This window comes from Schistocerca gregaria, chromosome 7 (assembly GCF_023897955.1).
Source record: "Schistocerca gregaria isolate iqSchGreg1 chromosome 7, iqSchGreg1.2, whole genome shotgun sequence".
NCBI classification, from domain to species: domain Eukaryota; kingdom Metazoa; phylum Arthropoda; class Insecta; order Orthoptera; family Acrididae; genus Schistocerca; species Schistocerca gregaria.
In genome coordinates this window covers 134,530,732-134,554,690 of record NC_064926.1, presented here as the reverse complement: position 1 = coordinate 134,554,690, position 23,959 = coordinate 134,530,732, and the positions used below count along the sequence as shown (strand labels likewise).

At 34.4% G+C, this 23,959-nt stretch overlaps 1 protein-coding gene across 1 annotated transcript in view; it reads right to left on the bottom strand.

Annotated features, from left to right (window-relative positions):
• Positions 1–23,959, bottom strand: part of LOC126282325 (putative beta-carotene-binding protein) — a 42,798-nt gene that overhangs the window by 6,223 nt on the left and 12,616 nt on the right. The window contains exon 3 of the mRNA XM_049981982.1: positions 8,522–8,658. Coding sequence (XP_049837939.1) covers positions 8,522–8,658 — 137 coding nt within the window. The remainder of the gene's footprint in view (positions 1–8,521; positions 8,659–23,959) is intronic.

Below are 23,959 nucleotides of genomic sequence, written 5' to 3'. Positions count from 1 at the left end.
CACCGCGCGACCGTGGCGCGGGGCGCGGACGGCGGAGGGAGCGCCCCGCGGGCGGAGGGTATTTAAATCGGCCGCCGCCGCGACCGAACCCAGTTCCCCCTGAGCAGCCATAGCGTACGGATCTCCGTGCCGGCGCGTTCACAGGAGCCCAGTCCGTCAGTTCACCTGATGATGGCGACATGTTTGATAGCCGAAATATTGTGCCCGTTGGACACTATAGACCGGCAGTACACCCGTGGATATTTTGACTACTATCTGTATCCCTCCACACGAAATCTAATCTCTCTGATCTTATCTTCTTGGTTCTTGCGTAAATCGCACGTTGGTGGCAGTATAATAGTTCCGCAGTCAGCCTCAGTTGCCAAGTCTCTAGATTTTATCAATAGAAAGAACGTCGCTTCCCTCCAGAGATTCTCATTTGAATTTCTGAAGCACCTCCGTAATACGTGCGTGTTCTTAAAATCTACCGGTTACAAATGTGGCAGCTAGCTCTGCATTGCTTCAGTGTCTTTCCTTAATCCGATCTTGTTCGGATCCTGAACACTCGAACAGTACTCAGTAATAGGTCGCATTAGTGACCTATATGTGGTCTCTTTTACACATAAACCACACTTTTCTAAAACTCCCCCAATAAACCTACATGTATCACGCACCCTCCCTACCACAATCTTTACATGCCTGTTGCAATTCATATTGCTTCGCAACGTTACGCCTAGATATTTAGTAGATTTGACTTTGTCAAGCCGCATTATTAGTAGGTTTTTTCTACTCATCGCCATTAACTTATATTTTTCTTCATTTATAGCTAGCTGCCATTCTTCACATCTAGAAACTTCGTCTAAGTCATCTTGTATTCTACTAAAGTCCCTCAAAGACGAAACCTTCCCATATATCTTAGCATCATCAGCAAACAGCCCCAGACTGCTGCTTACCCTGTCCGCCAGACGATTTATGTATACAGAAAACTGATTCATTGCTTTAGGTGTGCTACTCCATTTAAGTGTGGTACTCCGTTCTTCATTATGTTGATCACCCTTATTCTTCGAAAGAGCAACTCATTTTTACTTGACGAACGACTAAGAGCGTCGACCATCGACTCCCTTACAGTACCAGTGATTGGCACAAACGACCAAGAAGTCTGTTGTGTGTATTCCTTCGGCAATGGCAGGTCATAATAATGCAACATTTCAAATTATCACGGTTCTAGGTACTTCAGTCTGGAACCGCGCGTCCGCAACGGTCCCAGGTTCGAATCCTGCCTAGGGCATGGATGTGTTTGATGTTGTTAGGTTAGTTACGTTTAAGTAGTTCTAACTTCTAGGGGACTGGTAACCTCAGATATTAAGTCCCATAGTGCTCAGAGTCATTTGAACCATTTTTTTCAAATGATCAACTTTCTCGTCGACCCTCTACTGCCCAAAATAACAGGCATTTTCAACTGTTCATTGACCTCCAGCTTCTTCCCAACATCCTGGAAGCATGATGGACTCATAACCCCAGAAGGGACCTAGCAAAGTTCCTTCCGACTACAAGCCCATTTGCATTCTACCAACAATATCCAAGGCTTTAGAAGGTAGAATCCACGAAAAGTTTACCAGTTATCTAACATCAAATAACCTTTTAGATAAATACCAGCTGGGTTTCAGGCAAAATTGCAGCACGACCACCCCTCTTGTAAAAGTCACTGATCAATTGAAACAAGCTATGAACAAAGAGTAGGCGACCATTATGTGCTTTTTGGATTTCAGAAGCAGTTAATTTGACGTTCAACTTGCTAAATTTGAACGTCAAAATTTTGTACACGTGCTATTTAATCGTTCCACTCATACCTTACATCTCGCCAACAACATGTATTGACTCGAACTAAGAGGCCACGATGAAGGGATGTAGCATCTGTGGTCCTACAAGTATCAGTATAGGGTCCATTGATTTTTCATTCTATATTGATGTGTCAACTGTTCTCTCCCATTGCAAATATCATCTATACTCGAATGACCCTCAGTTAAATCTAAGTGCAAGTCCACCAAATGTACACAGTCATCCACCTGTAAATGATGATCTACTTGCCTTATCTGAGGTAGTGCATCACATACGTTTGAAAATCAACCTTTTAAAATGTAAGAAATATTAGTCCCTCACCACAGACTTATTACACGCAGTTCACCGAATCTTTTCCCTCCATAACCCTAAACGGCATAGATGTAACCTTTTCTTTTTCCCCAAAGAACTTGGGGCGAATTCAGCATCATCACTTAGACAGGACTGAAAACACAGCTGCAGACTGTAAGATGGTGGAAGCGTCGCTTCATTCACTACAGAAATAGACAAAAGTATTTCATTTCAAGCTTAAAAAGAAGCTCGTAGAGTCACTAATGTTCCCCACACTTGATGTTGCTCTCCAAGGACTTTCGTACGAAAGCTCACACAGGCTAAAACTGGTGACGAAAACTTGTGAGCGATGCATTTGTGATATGTGCTATTTAGACATATCACTCCTGCCTATGGAAATCATCATGGCTACGTGCCTATAAGCGTAGAGACTCTCATACTCCTCACTGATCAGCCAGAACATTTTGACCACCGACCTACTCCCAATACAAACCCGCCCAGGTGCTAGCAGCGCCACCTGGTGAGGAATGACTCCTAGTCAGACACACTTACAGTGCATGTATTAGTGAGCTTGCTACCCGTGTGTAGAATGGAGAAGGAACGGAATCTACCTGAGTTTGACCAAAGGGAGATTGTGATGGCCTGGAGACTCGGCATGTGCATTTCAGAAACTGCGGGACTTGTCGGTTGTTAAAGGAATGCTGTGATGAGTGTCTTCAAAATCAAGGTGAAACCACGTCCAGACACCGTGGGGTTGGCGACCACCCTTCGTTACAGATTCTGGACATCATAGAGGGGGCTGGTGGGTAAAACAGCACAGGCAACCAACTGTGGCGGAGCTAACATCACACCGAACATGAGTCGACGACACATGCCTTTGCCAATGGTAAGACCATGACGTTAGCAACTACCACTGAAATGGGCACTTCACCATTGGCACTAGACGTTGGTGTAGCGGCAGAGCGTTACATGGTCTGGTAAATCCATCACATTGTTCATCACGTCGATTTGAGGGCGCGAATCCGTTGTCTTCCAAGTTAACAACTCTTTGGCACAGAGACAAGCTGCTAGCTGCTCCATTATGTTCTGGGGAACATTCACACTGGCATCCACGGGTCCACTGGAGTTTGTTCAAGGCATCATGATGGCCAAGGAGTGTCATATACTGCTTGCAGACCATGTACACCCCTTCATGACCACCATGTTTTTCGATGGCAGTGGCATTTTTCAACAAGATAATGCGTTATGTCACAAGAGTAGGAATGTGATGGAGAGGTTCAATTGATGTGCTGGCTCTTCAACTTGCCAGAACTGAACCTGATTGTAAACATCGTCCCTTCCCCGGAATTTACAAAAATTAGGTGATTTCTGTATGCAGATGTGGTGCCAACTCCCTCCAGTGACCTACAAAGGGCTCAATGCTTCCATTTCACTGCCTTTCATTAAACTTCAGCTTTTACATCGGTGTCTGAACAGTGCAACTGAAGTATAGTTCTCACCAAGGTAAAATGCTCTCTGTACCATCACATAACACTGCCATGTTCTCTCCATTCGTTACCTGTATCAGGAACCCAAGTTATGAACAATATTCCTTAAAAAACCAGAAAAATTGAATTCCTTCCAAACGTCAAAAACTCAGTTGATGCCCCACCTTCTGTTTGCCTGCAGCTAACTCATGTCAGTCTTCCCTCCATTTAACTTCCCCTTGTTGGCAGAGTCCCTTACTTAACCCTTTCAGACCAGATTTTTTTCTGGAGGAAGGGAGGGTTTTCTTTATGCCCTAATGTTTATAGGTGAGTTTCAATCAATTTAGATGTATGATTTACATAAATACATATACCTGTTTTCAGTATGTACTTTGAACATTTGGTTTCTTTCTTTGCATTAAAATAAATAATTTCGTAATATTCACTGTTCTAATAAATGACCTGATAATTCAATAAATACTATTATAAATAGCAAAAATACTATTATATTATACCATGGAGTATAACTGACCGACAACTTCCATGACTTTTAGCAGTCTAAGTTGCTATGCTCTGATACAGTAATGCCCTTCAGATGGGAGCACTTGTGGATGATTAAAAGATTTAACATTCACAGATGGATACATGAGTTTTTCCATTGAAGAAAAATATTTCTCTTGCAACTGATACACACTAAATATTAATGCAAACAGCTGTAGCCAGAGGGTGTAAAAAGATTAAATTCTGTTTATTCCTAATAGTAACTGTCATTGTCATTTCAATCTTCTCTTCTTTCTTTATTCCTTCCACTTCCACAATACTCAAAATGTACTCAAATGTGCTACATTAATCTATATCATTCTTAATTCTTTTTATTATTATTATTATAAAAAGTTAATTATTCCTTTTCTTCTTCTTATTATTATTATTATTATTGTTTTTATTATTATTTCTTTTCTTCCTCAGACATTATGTCTGGTTAAAAATGGAAAGTGATGCGGATCTTAATCAAGTGTGACTTCCTTTTAACTGTACAGTATATGTTACATTGCATTTAGGAACTTTCAGGTAACTGAACAAGTATCAATAATTACAGATTTCTGTAGTTGTACATATAAGTTTGGATGTAGCTGTATTGCGTTGATGTACTGGTGGATATTGTGTAGTATGACTCCTGTAGTTGATAGTGAAATCAGTATTATGTCAACTTTATCCTGATGCCACATGTCCTTGACTTCCTCAGCCAGTTGGATGTATTTTTTAATTTTTTTCTCCTGTTTTCTTCTGTATATTTGTTGTATTGTGTATGGATATTTTATTAGTTGTGTTAATTTCTTCTTTTTATTGGTGAGTGTGATGTCAGGTTTGTTATGTGGTGTTGTTTTATCTCTTATAATGGTTCTGTTCCAGAATAATTTGTATTCATCATTCTCCAGTACATTTTGTGGTGCATACTTGTATGTGGGAACGTGTTGTTTTATTAGTTTATGTTATATGGAAAGTTGTTGATGTATTATTTTTGCTACACTGTCATGTCTTCTGGGCTATTCTGTATTTGCTAGTATTGTACATCTGCTTGTGATGTGATCTACTGTTTCTATTTGCTGTTTACACAGTCTGCTTTTATCTGTTGTGGTATTGGGATGTTTACTAATATGCTTGCTGTAATATCTGGTGTTTATTGTTTGATCCTGTATTTCAATCATGAATCCTTTCGTCTCACTGTATATATTTCCTTTTCTTAGCCATGTGTTGGATGCATCTTGATCTATATGTGGCTGTGTTAGATGATACATGTGCTTGCCATGTAGTGTTTTCTTTTTCCGATTTACTTTCTACGTATCTGTTGATGTTATGTGATCTAAAGGATTGTAGAGGTGGTTAAGAAATTGTTGTGATGTCGCCGACGTATTTATATGAGTGGTTGCTTTGTGTGTTTTGCTAGTTTCTGCTTTTTCTATAAACAATTTTCTTAAATTGTCTACATGTCCATAATGTAGGTTTTTTATGTCGATAAATCCCCTTCCTCCTTCCTTTCTGTTTAATGTGAATCTTTCTGTTGCTGAATGTATGTGATGTATTCTATATTTGTAGCATTGTGATCGTGTAAGTGTATTGAGTGCTTCTAGGTCTGTGTTACTCCATTTCACTACTTCAGATGAGTAGGTCAATATTGGTATAGCATAAGTATGTATAGCTTTTGTCTTGTTTGTTGCTGTCAATTCTATTTCAGTATTTTTGTTAGTCTTTGTCTATATTTTTCTTTTAGTTCTTCTTTAATATTATTATCTATTCCTATTTTTTGTCTGTATCCTAGATATTTATAGGCATCTGTTTTTTCCATCGCTTCTATGCAGTCGCTGTGGTTATCCAATATGTAACCTTCTTGTTTAGTGTGTTTTCCCTTGACTATGCTATTTTTCTTCCATTTGTCTGTTCCAAAAGCGATATTTATATAATTGCTGAATACTTCTGTTATCTTTAGTAATTGGTTGAGTCGTTGATTTGTTACTTTGTATATTTCCAATATTTGTAGTAACCATGAGTGGGGTACACTATCAAAAGCTTTTTGGTAATCAATGTATGCATAGTGTAGCGACCTTTGTTTAGTTTTAGCTTGGTATGTTACCTGTGCATCTATTATCAGTTGCTCTTTACATCCTCGTGCTCCTCTGCAACAGCCTTTTTGTTCTTCATTTATAATTTTGTTCTGTGTTGTATGTGTCATTAATTTCTGTGTAATGACTGAAGTTAATATTTTGTATATTGTCTGTAGGCATGTTATGGGGCAATATTTAGCTGTGTTTGCTGTGTCTGCTTGATCTTTAGGTTTCAGATAAGATATTCCATGTGTAAGTGTATCAGGGAATGTGTATGGGCCTGCAATGTAACTGTTAAATAATTTAGTTATATGTGAATGTGTTGAGGTGAACTTCTTTAGCCTCAAATTTGCTATTTTATCTTTTACAGGGGCTTTCCAATTGTGAGTAGAATTAATTGCTTGGGTGACTTCATGTTGCAAAATTATCGCTTCAGGCATTTGTGGTATCATCTTGTATGTGTCTGTTTCTGCTTGTATCCACTGTGCATGCATGTTATGTTGCACTGAGTTTGACCATATGTTGCTCCAGAAGTGTTCCATGTCTTTTATGTTTGGTGGGTTGTCTATTTTAATGTGTGTGTTATCTGTTGTCTGGTAAAATTTCTTTTGATTTGTGTTGAATGTTTGATTTGTTTCCATCTATTTTCACTTCTTTTGTATCTTCTAAGTCGTTTAGCCAATGCTTGTAATTTCTATTTCTTTTCATCTAACTGCTCTATCGCTTCTTGTTGTGAGATTTTACCTAACCTTTTTCGTTTTTTGTGTGATATTTCATTTCTTATAAACTGTGTTCTCTGTCCGATGTCTTTTCTCAGTTTTTCTATTCTGATCTGTAGTCTGTGTTGCCATGCTGATTTTGTGGGTTTCTTCTGTGTGTTGGTTGGTTCTGATCTCTGCCTAGCGTGGATATTTAGTGTAGTGAGTGTTCCTATATAAATCAGTAGTTGTAACTTTTCGATAGTTGTGTATGATTGTGTTGATAGTAGTAATTGTTGTTTCGACTTGTGGGTTATTTGCTGGTCTATGCAAGAATGGTCTAATGTCTGTATTTGTGTCTGTGTATTCTATATATGTCAGCTGAAATTTTTCTTCTATATCAGACATGTGTGTCACTTCATGTTCTATTTGTGCTTGTTCTGGTGGCTGTATTAAGATTTCGTTTTCCACTGATGGTTTAATTGATGCATGTTCTTCTTTGTTTGTTCACTCTGGTATGTTTGCGATCATTACTGTATTTTCTTCTTCTTCTGATTGCACATTATTTTGTTCTAGTATTTGTTGTACTTGTTGTTTGATGTTTCCTAATTCTGCCTGGGGTATCCTGTTAGTTTTGATTATTACACGAATCTGATCAGCTAGTCGTTGTTCTGTTAAAAATTTTAATTCTGGGTATTTGATCATAAATGTTGTGTATACTTGTGATCTGTATCCAGTTGTGTTTGTTTCTCAGTGTGTTGCTTGGTAATAACAGAACATGAGATGTCAGTTAACTCCATCTGACCATCTCATCCTCTGTCTTTGCTTTCCTTCTAGAGTGGTTGCAGGAAGCATATCCTCCAAAACACCTCTATTTGGATTCAAATCATTTTCCGTGTGGCTAGCAGTGTTGTTACCATTGTGGACGACCATAGGGTTCAAGCATCGTCTCCGACCATGACAGCGCTTGTCTGAGGCTTCATTAGTTATATCCTGAACCAACTAATCACACTCAAAGGGGGATTAGCCCTATTAGTAGTTTGTTCTTTTCGTCGCCTTTTACAACTGGCAGAACATACCGGAGGCCTATTCTTATTCTTCTTCTTCTTCTTCTTCTAATTATTATTATTATTATTATTATTATTATTATTATTATTATTATTATTATTATTATTCCTGTGAATGTTTTGTCATATCTTTGGTAATAAATAATGTATTTCATTTTCTGTGTATCAGACCTCTTGCTCTTGTAGCAGTTCTGTATTTGTCAAGTGCAATACTTAACAAAATAGTTGTATCTTTGATTATACTTATATTAAAGAACAGCATAAAACTCTACCAGTACATGCTCAAGAAACTATAATAAAACATAAGAGCAACTCAGATTCAAACAATCTGCTGCATCAGATACTCCAGAAAACAATATACGTTGTAACACTAACTCTTACACAGAAACTGGCTCTCACTGTTGTCTAATTAATGAAGGAGCCATTTCTGTAATCAAACGTACGAAAAATTTTAGAGTTTCTGTGTCCCTGTCTTAATTGTTTTACTCCTGCCTCTCGAGTTTAGATTAAATATCCTTCCGTACTTTCGGAATATTCCGTTTTTCTGTCGTCAGGTGATATTTTTCCATGGAAATACTTACCCATCACACCCCTGAAGATCCCAGTGCCCTCTAAAGGTATTCCAAGTACGTGTGCAGCCAAAGTGTATGCACCTTCTAGTGTGTAAATGCCATTGAGGTGGGCAATGATGCGGATACGTTTGCTAAAGGAATCCACCCTGGAAAAGAAAACAGAATGCAGTGACATGAACGATCAAGAAAAACGAGAAAGAGAGGGGAGGCGAAGTGACTAGCGACATACAGGGTAAGCCAAGATTAAAGATACATGCTTTTGAGGGGAGACAGTAACGGGAAATAGTATTTGTGATTCTGAACAAAACATTTCATCTAGACCTATGCCCCATTCCAAATAGTTTCTGAGATCTAACACATTTAATACACACTGGGTGATGATAAGTATAGGTTCTGACTCTTTCTTTGTAAGTTAGTTAACTCACTCATTCACTAACTCAACATAATATACTCTTATTTTCTACTGCAATTGGATGTTTTATGTCAGACACACTCATTTTCATTAAAAAACTTATATTTTATAAGAAGTTACTTAGAAAATTAGAAACTTGCATTCTTTTATCACATTGACTTATTATAACAAAACATATTTTTCTCACAAAATGTAATTCTATATTTAATAATACATTTGTTAATGCCTTTATATATTTTCTCTGTGTTATCACCAACTTTATAAGCAAACAGTTTTGCTCTCAAACCACTAAATTCTTTATGAATTTTCCATTGCATTAGTCATTCATTTTCCCAGAGACTTTCTAATTTCCTTGCGAAATTCCATAAGTATTAGTTTTTGGATAATCACTTGTATCAAAGTAATCAGTCATCAGTTACAAGTCTTCATGAAAATCTTCAGTTTTTATGTTGTAGATGTAACTGTTCCTATATTGATAACACTGCTCAATATTTTCTTTATATTTTGGCTTTATTATAATATAGTGAAAATCATACATCAGTTCATTTGATAAATCAAATATAAATATTCCATTGTCGATTGGTTCACTGAATCTTATTTTGTTTCATTCATAGAAATAGCAACTAGATTTTCATTGAATAGTTCTCACTGTTTTTTTGTCTAAAACTAATTTTATAACCACTCTATTTCAATATTTTCCATTGTCTTACCAAATGTTGAATTATTTATCAGTTTATAGAAATAATTTTCAAAATAATTTTTGGCTTTAATTCACATTTCTGTCTTTAAAACTATATACTTCTTAAACCAATCTAATTGTTTAAATTTTAAAACTCTATGTATTTTTGTTATTTTAATTCCCAATGATGCACACACTGTAAGGTTTCTATAATTAACTAAATAAGATTATTTGTGTCCTAAGGTAGTTAATAATTTTGTTTCTTTAGTTCCTGGCACAATTTTATTGACAGGACCAATGGTAAATTTTCATGTAAATCATTTAATTTTTTCTGATATTCTAAATCTACATAAGGTATATATCCAGTTTTAACAGTATCCAATACTTAACTTACTTTAGAACAGTAAAATATATTTGGTTCATTCGATTCAATTGACATATGGTAAGGATTGACTCATAGCATAACCTTATAATTAATTCACGTCTAAATGTGCTAAATAATGTATCATTTTATAATCTTTCATGTATATTTTATTTGCTTTAACATATCTTTTACACACTGCAATATTGCTCCTCTTATTCCCTTTTCAACCATTAATATCACATCATAATTATGCAATAAATGAAGATGTTGTTTAGGCATTTGCAGCATTTAATTCCCAAGTTAAACTGGTGCTGTAAAATACCAAGAGATAATAAGCAATAACACAAGTTTTTCTGAAATTGTCATACACATCAGTCAGTAAGAAACAATACATCAGGCTTAAGATCATAATATTCACCAAGATTTTTCATATTAAACTTTTCCCAAATTAATTTTTCTTCTTTATAATCTTTATCAATTAATTTACTCAGTGAATTATGACATTTTCTTTTTGTGTCACTTCAAATTTTTCCCAAGAATCCATGGTGTTCTATCCATAGATTGCATTACTCTTGCGAGAAAAACGTTTAATACCTTTCAATTGTTCCTTTTTCAAATTCCATGAAAGTTTGTCAAGTGAAAGAGCCATAAATGTAAAAGCATCAATCAATCTCAATATCAATCTTTCTTTCTTCTTACCAAAACTAAGGCGTCAGTCTTGATCACTTGGTATTCAATGTACTTCCTTGTTTTATCATATCCAAACAGATGTGAATCGTATTCAGATAAATTATGTAAAGAAATTGGTACAAAACTAGGATATTTTAACTCTAAATTACATTGATAATATAATGGATTAATAAATTTTCCAATTAAATGATCATAATGGAAAACCTTTTTTTTTTTGTTCATGAATGAGATTTACAAAATGTACATTTTTATCTTTTATATGAAATTAAAGTAGCAGGATTTTTAATATTACGAATAAACTGAATATAAATATAAATTTTTTACATAAAATTCACAAGATTAGGTGTTAATTGAACTAACACTAAAATGATTCTCTTAATAAACCATCACTTGCTTGAGTTATTGCAGTTGTGGATGGAGTATTCAAATAACAAAAATCAAACTAATATTTTACTGTTTAATTTTTATTTCTGCTAATTACTGTTTCCACAAACAAAAATAGTAGAAGTAAATATCATAACATTAATCGAAACAAAAGCAACAATGTTATTTCTTAATGATTCTGTATGTTTAAAAACATAATTTTTAATAATACATATAACAAATCTAATAAAAAAACTTTTCTATTAAATGGAGTCGATGAACCATCTATTCAACAACAAGCTTACATGCAATTATAAGCAAATGTTTATGATAACAAATGAAAGAAACTAATCGATGATTTTATGCACATTATGTTGCAGATCTTTCAGAATATACTCGACCTAGGAAAGCAAATGAAGACTTTGTTAAACAAAACTATTGTAAATCATTTGAAAATCTTCATAATTCCATTACAGAACTTCCACAATGTATGCAAAATTCTACAAAATTAACAATGAACTTCGCTAATATCCATTACTTATGAGATCAAAAATTGCATTTGCAGAATATTTCATAATTTAGATCATGAAGTAGTTCTACTATCAATTATAACATAAGGAAAATATTAAATTAAAAAAAAGAAAAGACATGTAAAAATTTAAATGGAAATCCAAACAATCACTGTAGAAAGGTTACATCAGAAAAAGAGGACTAAATCCACCTGATGTTGATTCTCAAACAGAGAATAAATGAAAATTTAAGACGTACTTTTGTTATTTTAAATTATTTGATGGTGACTAAAATTATAATTATTATGTAATTAGAACACAAAGAATAAGTTTAAAACAATGATTTATTCAATTGAATATAGACATCAAAACTGTGAAGAAAAGTTACGACCTAATGACAATCCAAATTCAGTAAATTTATATCAACAATTGAAAGAAACTTTAAGAATTTTTGTGGCACATTTATTTCGATATTTGAAATGTTTACACCCAATAACAACTGATTAATGCTATAATTAGCCTTCATCAAATTTAACTACATTTTTTAACAACTTTTCTATAGAATGGACATTTATTTTTTTGTTCTTTAGCATTCATTAATTCACTCTTTATGAGAAGTGCAATTAGGAGTTGTTTTTTCAGATTGATGATTTTAATTACATTAACATATAGAACAATGATTATCTTCAGATAGTTCTATTACTTCACATGAGTGAGGTGTATTTGTACAAAAGATTCAGACAGATCTTGATATTCTATAACACACTCCCAATTTAATTTATCTTGAAATTCTGTTATAAAATCATCAGATAGTATTTCTTCACTTGATATTTCATCCCAGTTTAATCTTGAAATGTTCTTATAAAATCCTCAGACACTTTTTCATTACTTGACATAATTTACCAATGTAATCACTCTTAAAATTCTCTCACAAAATTTGCAAATAATTTTTTACATGCTAATATAGATTCCTAAGCTACTGTATCATTAAGTTCTCTAATACAATCTTCAGACTATGTATTTCATCTTGAAATTCTCGTATAAAATATTCAGAGAAATTTGACCCTGTTGTTGTTGCAATCAGATTTACTTTATCTTATAAAACTTTCATATAGTTATTCATACAATGATAAGTAATCACAATTTCCATTCTCTTGATATTGTTGAGTAATTTCTATAGACAATTAGTGTTTGGCTAGCATTTCATCCCATTTTAATTTGTCTTGAAACTGTTTCATAAATGTTTCAAGTAATTTTTGACAGCTTGGTATTTTATCCTAACTTGCTTTATTCTGCTATGCTTATAAATTTTTCTGATAAGTTTTCTTTACAGGATATAATATTTCATTCTTTATTGTCTCAAATCATATGAGGAAATTTTTAGTCAGTTGATATTGTGATACAATTACCCAATCTAATTTGTCTTGAAATTGTCTCATAAAAATAATATTTAAATTTCGGTATGATATTATATTCCATTCTAATTTATGTTAAATTTTTCTAATAAAATCTGGAAGCAAACTTCGTTCTAGTATCACTGTAGTTTTCAAAACTAATTAATATTGAAATTCTCTCATAAAATCGACAGGGAATTCATAACACACTGGTATGTATCTGCTTCCTAATTCTCCATCCTCATTCATCGAATGGATCATTATTTTTAATATACTCAAAAATTTTATTTTTATCTGTTACAAATTTTCTCAAAATAATTTTTATCATTCCTTAAAATGGAAATTTTGAGAATTATAATTAATCAATGCAATACGTTTTTCCTTCTCCATTTCAGAATATCCTTCATTTCCTAGTTCTTTTCTATTATCATTTATTCTTTTAGGTATAATTTTTCACTAATAATAAAAAGATCAATAAGTTCTTATTCCTATTTCACTACTCTAGATTTTAGTTCATTTACTTTTAGACAATTTAGACCGATCATTAATTAGTAAATGATGTATATTAGATTCTGCAGAAATTGTAAAATTTAACATTTACAATTATATAGATTTTATGTTTTGTTCATAAAGTTTCTCTGAGGTGTAAATCTTTACACATATGAATAACACATATTTTCAGAGATAAAAAAACACCAAATAATTTAAATAAAATTTCCTAATATAAATAGTTTTTAATAAATGGCAGTTATACCAAACACATCTAATTCAAAATCAAATATGCTAAATACATTTGAAAATTTCAATCAAAATATTTCACATTTTCTGTTGATCAAATATTTTCAGAATAATAGGTATCTTTAAAAGATAAACAATAGATATTAATTACACCAAATTTATTTACTTTTATAGGACTTGTTTTGGAATGTCAGAGGTCAGGAACATGGACTGCTGATTTTTAAACAGGAAAATACACTTTATAGAATTTTTAAAGCTAAATAACTTACAAAATGAACAAATTGATTATCAAAATGAAAAAGTGACTTTGTATCTCTGTATTCAAGATTATATAAAAACACATCTCAAAATAACTAATCTAGAAGAAAGTTTACTTATGACTATAGATAATTTGGAATTACATTGTTGAATAACTCTAATTCGAAGGAAGGTAAAAAATATAATCTTAAAGCAGATAAGATCATTCTCTCCTATGCTGAGTATGTAAGAGAATATAAATCTCAACAACTTGCAATCGAATCTGAAGGTAAATTACATTAAAAGATGTAGTAAATAATGTAATAGAAATGAAGAAAGAAGAGCTTATTTACATTGCCACAGCTAAGCATTATACAAAGAAAAATTATTTTAGACTCAGTAGAGTTCAATCTAAAATACATTTAAAAGAAAGATTTTCTGTGTATAATAGTGGTAGTTTGGATAGTGATAAATTATTTTATATACTCATTCAAGTACATTATAATTACAAATTAGATGAAAACATAGTTGATAAATATTTGGATGTACATAAAGATAATAAAGAGAAAGAAATATATCAAATATACTTTAATAACCTAAAATATCATATAGAATTATTCTGTGATTATGTGTAAAAATATGATGATTTAATAATGTGTCATAGAAGTAAAATATATTCTGATGTTTGAACTGAACAACCTATAGGGGTTAATACAATTGTTATTGAACAAAAAGTCACAGTACAGTTGAGGAAGAAAAACTGACTTAATTGTTTCTGATATCTTCAAAGCATATTCTCATAAAAGTAAAAGGGGTTACAGAAACATTAAAAGAATTTCTGGGGTCAATCGAGTAAAAAAGTAAGGGAAAGATAGAGTTATGAAAACTGACAGAAAATATTTAAGAGCAGTTAACTCAATTATAAAATTTATACAATAATCTGTTTTTATAATATTCATAAGCAATAGAAATTTCTTATCCATTAAGATTATATAAAGAACTCACATTTTCATCAGTTAATTGATTTATGAATATAGCTGTATATTCATTTCATAACATATTCCTAGAAAAAATAAAGAGCTAATTTTCTCTTTCATACTGTTTGACACATTCATACATGAATAATTTACTTAATATTTATAAACAATTTTATCTTTATTTACCCAACCATTACATTGAATTATCAAAACCAAACCATTTAACATAACCTTTATCACATTTCCTTTTTAAAATCTTTCAACAAGATAAGGCCAGGATATTTCGGTATGTGTAATCTTACCCATAAAAATTTCCTTACATATCTTCACCATTTACATCTCATTATTTATACCTTATTTGTTTTGCATGAATAACAGTTTCAGTTTTAAATAATCATGTTGAACATTTGGGTGTATATCTTTTTTCAAGAATTCCCTTAAGTTTACTGTCTAACTTTATCGCTTTGTCAGTAGATATAGCAATGGTTGGTTTATAATTACTTTGATTCAATTCTGTTGTTTTCATTTTTATTGTTGAATTTTTGTGTTATTATATCCATCAACTAATTTGAGACTAGATCATTTCTTTTATAATTTCCTTGAAAGTCAAATTTTTCCATATCTCTTGTTTACATGTTTTATTAAATCTATTAACAATAGTAAAAGTTTAATAATGATTAATGTTTTATTTTTTCATCAAGTCTCGAAAACATGTCTTATAAAATTCTTTATTATTTCTGTATGTAAATTTTTTGGATGTGTGTATCTACTTTTTTAAAACAAGCACCAACTAAATTCTCATCTGTCTTATCTTTAACTGGAATAGCCCAAGCAAATTTTCAAAAAAAATCACTAACAGTTTATAAATATTTATACCCATTATCTGTTTCAGAAATTAGTCGAAATTACTTGAATCCATTTCCATTAAAACTGCTTGCCATAAATCATCAATAATGATAGTAACTACATTTCAGTCTAAAATTTTTTCTCATTGGTTAATGTAGCTCATTTATGATTGTTTCATGAATATTTAGATCTTTGTTACAATTCTTTTTAACAAACTTACTCTTCTTAGTTTTTCATTCTATACAAAGACCTTTGATCCCTCGTTTTCCATTTTTATTGTTTATTCTTTGAGGAATATGTATTTCAGAACATATCTTACATTTCAAACAGCAGATATGGTTTACATTTATATAGTTAAAAATTTAATGAGATTTAAATTATTGTTCCATCCTGCCATCGTCATCTGATTCTAAAATAAGTTCACATAACATGGGTAAGTCACCTGAAACAAGTTCAGTTTTAACTGACTGATTTAGAGCTATAAATATTTTATTTTATTTTCAAGTAATGAATCTTAGTTGGATATAAAATCTGTAATTCATGTCTTTTTATCTCTATTTCAAAATTAGTATATGACAAGTCACCAACTACATTGGGCCAAAACAAATAATTCTCTTGAATTTTACATCGTTTCAAATGTGTACTTCAATGTTTCATCACTTCTAACAAAGTGAAATTACAGTGTTTGATTTTCACGCATTTTTTCTGAAGATTACTTAACTAAAATAGGTACGGTGTTAACTCTGCTTTTGAGAAATCATCTGTAAAAGCTTTTTCTATTTCGTTTTTTTGGAAAGTAATTTGTCAGATCAGTTATATTAAGTCGATAAATTTCTTCAGTAAGCTGTTTAGTAGAGATGTAATTACAGAGTTGTGTTACAATACTTGTGTATTCAGATATTGTAACAAGATTGTTTAATTAAAGCATAGTTTTGTAACTGGATCATGTCCACTTGCTGGATCTTTTATATCCAGTTTTCTTTTACCTTTAGAATCAATATACCCTTTAGTTGTTCGAAAATATTCATAATTCCGTATGAAATTGTTAAAATCAATCCTTCTATTTATGTATCAATTTTTGTTTCTAATTCCGTTTTTGGATATTTTCTAAATTTATTCGACCATTAATCATGTGACCTCTAGGCTGCAGCTTATTTCCCAAAAATGTTCACTTATAATTATCTGAAAACAGCCTTAAAACAAACAGACACAATGGACCATAAATTATTTCACTGTAGTTTTGTATTATGTCAATATTGCAGTATAGATCATTTTTCCCAAATAGTTGAGTAGTTGTTCTGATATATAATAATCAAACAAAATAAAAGCAAATTCGATGTCAATAATCTTATAATTACAAATCCAATAAGTATCAACATGATCAGATGTGTCTAAATTTACAATTTTTTTTTATTCATTAGGTAATTCCTGGCACATTAAAACAGTCTGCCAGAGCTAGATTCGTACTGAGGACCTTTGCCCTTCCTTGACAAGTGCTCTACCGACTGAGCTACCTGGTGACCTGTTCTCACAGCTTTAATTCTGTCAGTACACCATATCCTACCTTCCAAACTCTAGTCGGTCAGGAAGTTTCATATCATTGCACACTCTGCCGCAAAGTGAAAATTTCATTCTGGAAACATCTTCCAGGTTGTGGCTAAGCCATGTCTCCTGAATATGTTTTCTTCCACAAGTGCTAGCCTAGTAAGCTTGGCGGGGGAGCTTCTGTGAAGTTTTCGAAAGTAGAATCTGGGAAGCAGGAGATGTGAAAATTTCATTCTGGAAACATCTTCCAGGTTGTGGCTAAGCCATGTCTCCTGAATATCTTTTCTTCCACAAGTGCTAGCCTAGTAAGCTTGGCAGGGGAGCTTCTGTGAAGTTTTCGAAAGTAGAATCTGGGAAGCAGGAGATGTGAAAATTTCATTCTGGAAATATCTTCCAGATTGTGGCTAAGCCATGTCTCCTGAATATCTTTTCTTCCACAAGTGCTAGCCTAGTAAGCTTGGAAGGGGAGCTTCTGTGAAGTTTTCGAAAGTAGAATCTGGGAAGCAGGAGATGGGATTCTGCAGTAATTAAAGCTGTGAGTCGGCCGCTGTAGCAGAGCAGTTCTAGGCACTTCAATCCGGAATCGCGCTGCTGCTACAATCACAGGTTCGAATCCTGTGTTGGTCATGTACGTGTGTGATGTCCTTAGGTTATTTAGGTTTAAGTAGGTCGAAGTCTAGGGGACTGATGACCTCAGACGTTAAGTCCCATAGTGCTTAGAGCCATTGGTACTATTTGATTTTTTGAACCTTTTTTGAAAGCTGTGAGGACAGGCCACGAGTCGCTCTTGGGTAGCTCATATGGCAGAGCACTTGCACGCGAAATGCGAAGGTCCCGAGATCGAGTCTCGTTCCAGCACACAGTTTTAATCTCTGAAAATCGGAAATTTGTGGTATGGTCTTATGGGACCAAGCTGCTAAGGTCATCGGTCCCTCCGCTTACACACTGCTTAATTTAACCTAAACTAAGTTATGTGAAGGACAACAAACACACCCATGCCTGAGGGAGGACTCGAGCCTCCGACGAAGGGAGCAGTGACACAACATCTCAGACCAGCCACTACCCCGAGCGGCAGTTTTAATCTGCCAGGAACTTTCCACGCTGTTGGCGCATTATATGCACACTTGAAGGCCGGGATCTGGCCGTCTCTGCTCCGTACTCATACTGTCACAAAAACTGAAATACGATCTCAGAAAGGTCACTAAAGCCTCTGTGTCCGATCAGACTGTAATGAACAAGTTATGAGTAAGAAACATACGACCCAGACGTCCTGTTCGAGTATTTCCTTTGACATGACAATATCTTGCCTCTCGTCTTCAGTTTTGCCGTTCCCATGTCAACTGGTAACTCTTCACTGGTGAAACGTGCTAGTCACGGGTAAGTCCAGATATCCTCTGAAGCAAGGTGATAACTGATTAGAGTGCAAAGTCGGTGGTAGCGGTACCTCCCACATGTTGTCCAGGACATCTACAGATTTCCAAAGTTCTGTGATGTTGTGGAGAGGCTTCAGTGTTGATAGCCATATGTATCTTGTCAATATCCATAGTAAACTTACTGCGCAGCAGTACATTGTACAGATCCTGTTGTATCATGTGGTGGCTGCTGTATAATGTGGTGGAGGGTTATCTTGAGAACTGTGGAATGGCCAGCCTAAACCCCGCCGTGCATATATGAGACATCCTTTGCAGACATGTCCATGGTAGTCTTGTTCCTCAACAGAGTCTCCAGAAACACTTACAGGCGCTCATTAAAGCATGGGAACAGATACAACAAGGTGACCTCTATAGGCATGTACGGAGATCGCACATAGGTGTCAGACACCGATAAACGCTCATGGAAGGAGTACATGTTATTGAAATCCTCAAGGTATAACGAAAAGTACCCAGGATGACGCGACGAATGATCGTTTCCATTTTGTTTTCGACTCCTGTCGGACATTTTAGTTCTTTTTGTGTAAAGATCGATAATGTGATGATGCTGTGCACTTAATTTGTACAAGATAATGGTATAATTTGGTAACATGCCCATTCCTCAATTATTACTCACTGGAGTATGGCAGACGCCCAAAGCCATATCCCCTAATTCTATTGAGCACTAGAGGTAGCACCAATAGTTTTACAAAAAGTCACTATGGCCTCTCAAAATAATGAACAGCGTGATCAGAACATTGTATACATTGTGGACGAACCACAGCTACGACTGGCATGTTCTTGTAAAGAAGTAAAAACACCATAGACATCAACTTTTTTTTCAAATGAAACTCGTATTTTTTTGTTTCCTAAGAACATTACTAGAAGTTTTGTCCTGCAGCTGTTTATTGATACATCATAAGTTATTTCATTGGCATTTAATTTGTAAGTGCTAAATCTCACGGTATACCTCTGACATGTTTGAAAAATTAATTACACTGCCAGACTAAGCATTTTAAAGGCAGCGTAGGTTAACTGAACTTCAGCATATCACCCAATACCCTTTATCTACGCTGATGTTGATTCAGTTATTCTACGTTCAAATCTTCAGAAAGGCAATACAAAATTAATCGATTACATCCCACCTCAGTGAAGCATTTTATTACTGAGAGAATCATAAAATTTGGGTGGCGTGCATTGAATCCACCTTCAGTACCTCATGGAAAACTAATCAGAAGTACACTTCTAATATGTAATATCTTCTCTTACCAACGAAATATTGATACAGCTCAATAAAGTATACAGGGTGTTTCACAGGTACAGCAAATATATTAGTAGATGGTAGTATAAACCAGTTAGAATGAAACATCTCATATAATTTGTGTCCAATTTTTATCAGTTACAGAGATATTGCTGTTGGAATCAGACTCAAACAAATAGACAAAGAAGGTGTTCAGCAAAGGCAAATTATTAAATTCAAAATTGTTTTAGATAAATTCCGCTTCCGAGTTAAGTGTACAAGGGACATTACATAAATAATGTACACTAATTTTGTTTACCTACATGCTTTTTCAATATCTCTTGACAGTACTTCAGTATAGCATCCCTGCTTCTCTATGACTCAATCCCAACGTCTCTGGGGCTCTATTATTCCATCCAGAACAATTGTCGAATGCCTCAGGTAATGATGGTAGAAATCTATTCCATAGAAAGATAATGACGGCCATGCCCAGGTTTTTTAAACTTTAGGAACTCGTCGAAGTCTCATAGACTCATGTCCGACTCATGTCCGGTCTGTAGAGAGTATCCTCCCCATTCGTGTTCGCGCAATTTGTAGCTACAACACTAACCGATATGCAGGGGAGCGTTGCTGTGAAGAATGAGCGGCCCACCCTCACGCAAGTAATATCGGGTTTTGTGCAATTTTCTGCATGTGTTTTGCATGAAGCTAAGGTGAAACACTGCTGTCACACTTATTCCGTATGAGACTCTGTCTGTCATGATGAATCCTTGGTAGTTATAAGTAAAAATTAACATCTGCTTGAGTTTTAATTGATCGCGCAGAAATTTTTTTGGATGTGGAGAATCTCAAGGTTTCTACTCACTGGACTGTGATTTCAGTCTTAGGTTCAGAGACTCTAATCTATGTTTCATCAATAGGACAATTTTACACCAGAATTCTTGACCTTTGTGTAGAATCGTTGAGCAAGCTTGCAATATCCTGGCGTCTCTACTTCTCTTTAGCAGTCAAACAGTTTGGGACCCGTCTCTCAGAAACTTTCTCCTCTCTTCAAATAATTTGGCAGAATAAGGAATCCTGAAGTTTCAGAAATTCCCCTGGCTTCAGAGAGTTCCTCAAAAGTCGCACGCGATCTTCTTCAAGAGCATCTGCCACAAGTTTCACACTTTTTCATCTGTTCCAGTTTTCGGCTTTCCAGGTCTTGGATTATCGTCTGTGCTCGTACGACCACCACAAAAACTCTTAATCCGACATGATACTGTTCAAGGTTCCAATGTAAACTCACCACAAACTTCACTGAAGGATACGGGGTACTTTTCTGGCTCAATATTATGTAAAAATGAACACCTACTTCTTTCAGGCACTGTTTATATTGTGTTTTACAGATTTTTTGTTGACATCAGGTAATGCAGCACACTTTCTAAACAAATTAGAAGTATTTTGAATATTTTAACCTGCTTAGCGTTGCTAAAAAGTTACAAAGAAATTGATGCAATTTTTTTTCGAAAATGCTTCTTCAAATTGAGGCACCATTTCATCCTATGTTATATATTTGAAGGAGACCAAACTTTTACCAGATATGCATGGCATGATGGCTGAGGTACCAGATCTGTTTAATTCCACCTATTATGTATATTACAAGGATAAAAAATATCACATCTTACATTTTAATTTTTATAGCTTTTTTCCTAATAAAAATGTTATTTTTCTACAATTTAGTTGATTCTGCACTAAAGCTTAGGTCTACTACATAAGTATGGACTATTGCAAGTTATAGAAAAAAATTTAGCAATGTTTTATAAACTTTAGGAAATATTTGTACCTGAATTCTGAAAAAAACAACTTGCAGAAAATTGCAAATGAAGATATGAGTCCAATTAAACTGTGCCTCACAACATTCCTGAAGCATAGTCTTCATCTTGAAGCTTCCTCTTTGCATTCCTTTTAGCACTTCTTGCTTCTTTGGTAACTGGAAGAGCGACACTTTCAGCTCCATGCGCCCGTTGTCTGTCAAATGCAAACAAATTATCTTCCATATTAGAGCCACATTTTATGCCTAAATTTATCACGACTTCCAACGTTCCTATTACTAAATCACTGAAACATATCACTGCAGCTAGTACACCAACTTTTAATGTATTTAGAGCTACAGAAAAATTCTTGGGTAATCTTTCCCATACACAATGACTGAAACTTTCATTTGTATTCTCTTGTCCCATGAAGACATTTACTAAGCAAAACAGGATCGCTCAGGCCGCAAAAAATTGGTTTTATTTCATTCATAACAGGCGCAGGAAGAGAATGCTTATGATGGTATATTTGACTACTTTCTTTTGCTTTTTGGTAACCACTCCAAGAATCTGCCACTTTAGGGAAAAGTCCGTGAACAGGGTTGCCATTTGTGGACAACTCATGAAAGTAGGTGGCACATTCAGCTTTTCTCATTGCTGTAACATCATTCAGAGGTGGAGTTCGTCTAATAGCCAGTCCATAATAACTCTGAAGAAGGCCTATTTCAGTTTCTGTCAATCTGCCTCGGCCAGAGAGAGATTTTCCATTAGATAGCAACTTTCCTTTCATTTCTCTTCGTAGCTTCCTCGGTCTAGCACCCATTTTCTTTTTCACATGTCCACAACATTCCAGTTTTGTTACGAAGGTATCACCATAAACATTGAACTCATTAATTTTGTTGAAAGTTTTTGAGTCCTCATCGCCTAGATGCTTCGTATATCTAACGCTATAAACTGGCATCGACCTCTGAAATATTTTTAGAGCTCTATCACTATCCATACCACCACTGTAAGCATCATAATTCTTAGAACACTGATGTTAAATATGTTCTTCAGTGTTACCATAGCGGGTGTGGTAGCACGTTGCCACGTCCCATCAAGTGCAACAGCAATCTCCCTGATTCCACTGATATTTACAGTTTCTTCTACTGCACGTTTCATAGATACTTTAGACACAACCGGCAAAGCTCTTGGAAGTATTTTTATGTACTTGCTGAACCTACTGGGAGGAGGAGGAAGGTCCATCAAACAATGAAACGTTTGAACAGCCTTTATTCCTTTTCCTATTGCACTCATTGCATACACTAACTTCAAATTCACATGATACGGATTATACACGATGTTCGAAGTCATTTTCGAGGTAGATTTGTTTCAGGATCTATACAGAACAACTAATTTTGACACTAAACCCTTCCTGCTATTTCGTTGTTCAGTTATTTCCAGACAGCCTATACCATCAGATTGTTTACATTTTGCCACTTCCTTTATCAAAGAAGATAAGATGCCTACATCAACTACAATAAATCCACTACAAACAGCGCCATTGTTAACATAAAAATTTGAATCACCAGGAGTGCCATGTGGAAGTTTCTTTCCTGAAGAACTGAGACATAGGTTACATACAACAGTAAGGCTCGCTTTTTTTCTGAACTGGTTACCACGGAATTTCCTTTTATTGAATTTTTTGATGCGTGGCATTGCTAGTATTTGTCGCACACTACGGGATATGTACTTCCACAAATATATGTTGCAACAAACATTCACTAACATGTGAACAAACTGCTTCAGCGAAACAAAGGTAAATACTAGCAAAGATAATCATTTACAGACATTAGAAACCTGCACTGTTACCAATATATCATGCATATAAACGCTGGAAACAGAAAGTTCACAGTTCTTTTCAAAATAATACTGATTTCTGTAACAGAAATAAAGGGGGCGTGGCGGCATACATGACGGTAACTTCAAAATTTTGTATATACAGGTGAGTTTTCATTGGAAACCCTATAATGTATATCTCAATGTAATCAGAAAAGACTATAGAATTTAATAAAAGTCAACAAAAATTTCGATTTTTCCACCACTTATAAGTAGCCTCTATCCTTAACATGCTGTGGCTTTCTGTCGGACTTTTGCTAGGTAAAGTTGCGATCTTGATGTAACCCCCAACTTTTCAACAGCCACAGTTCCCGAGACCCTGCAGGGTTCAAAACATACCTCTTGCTAATTTTATGTTAGAGTAAAAAAGCGAAGA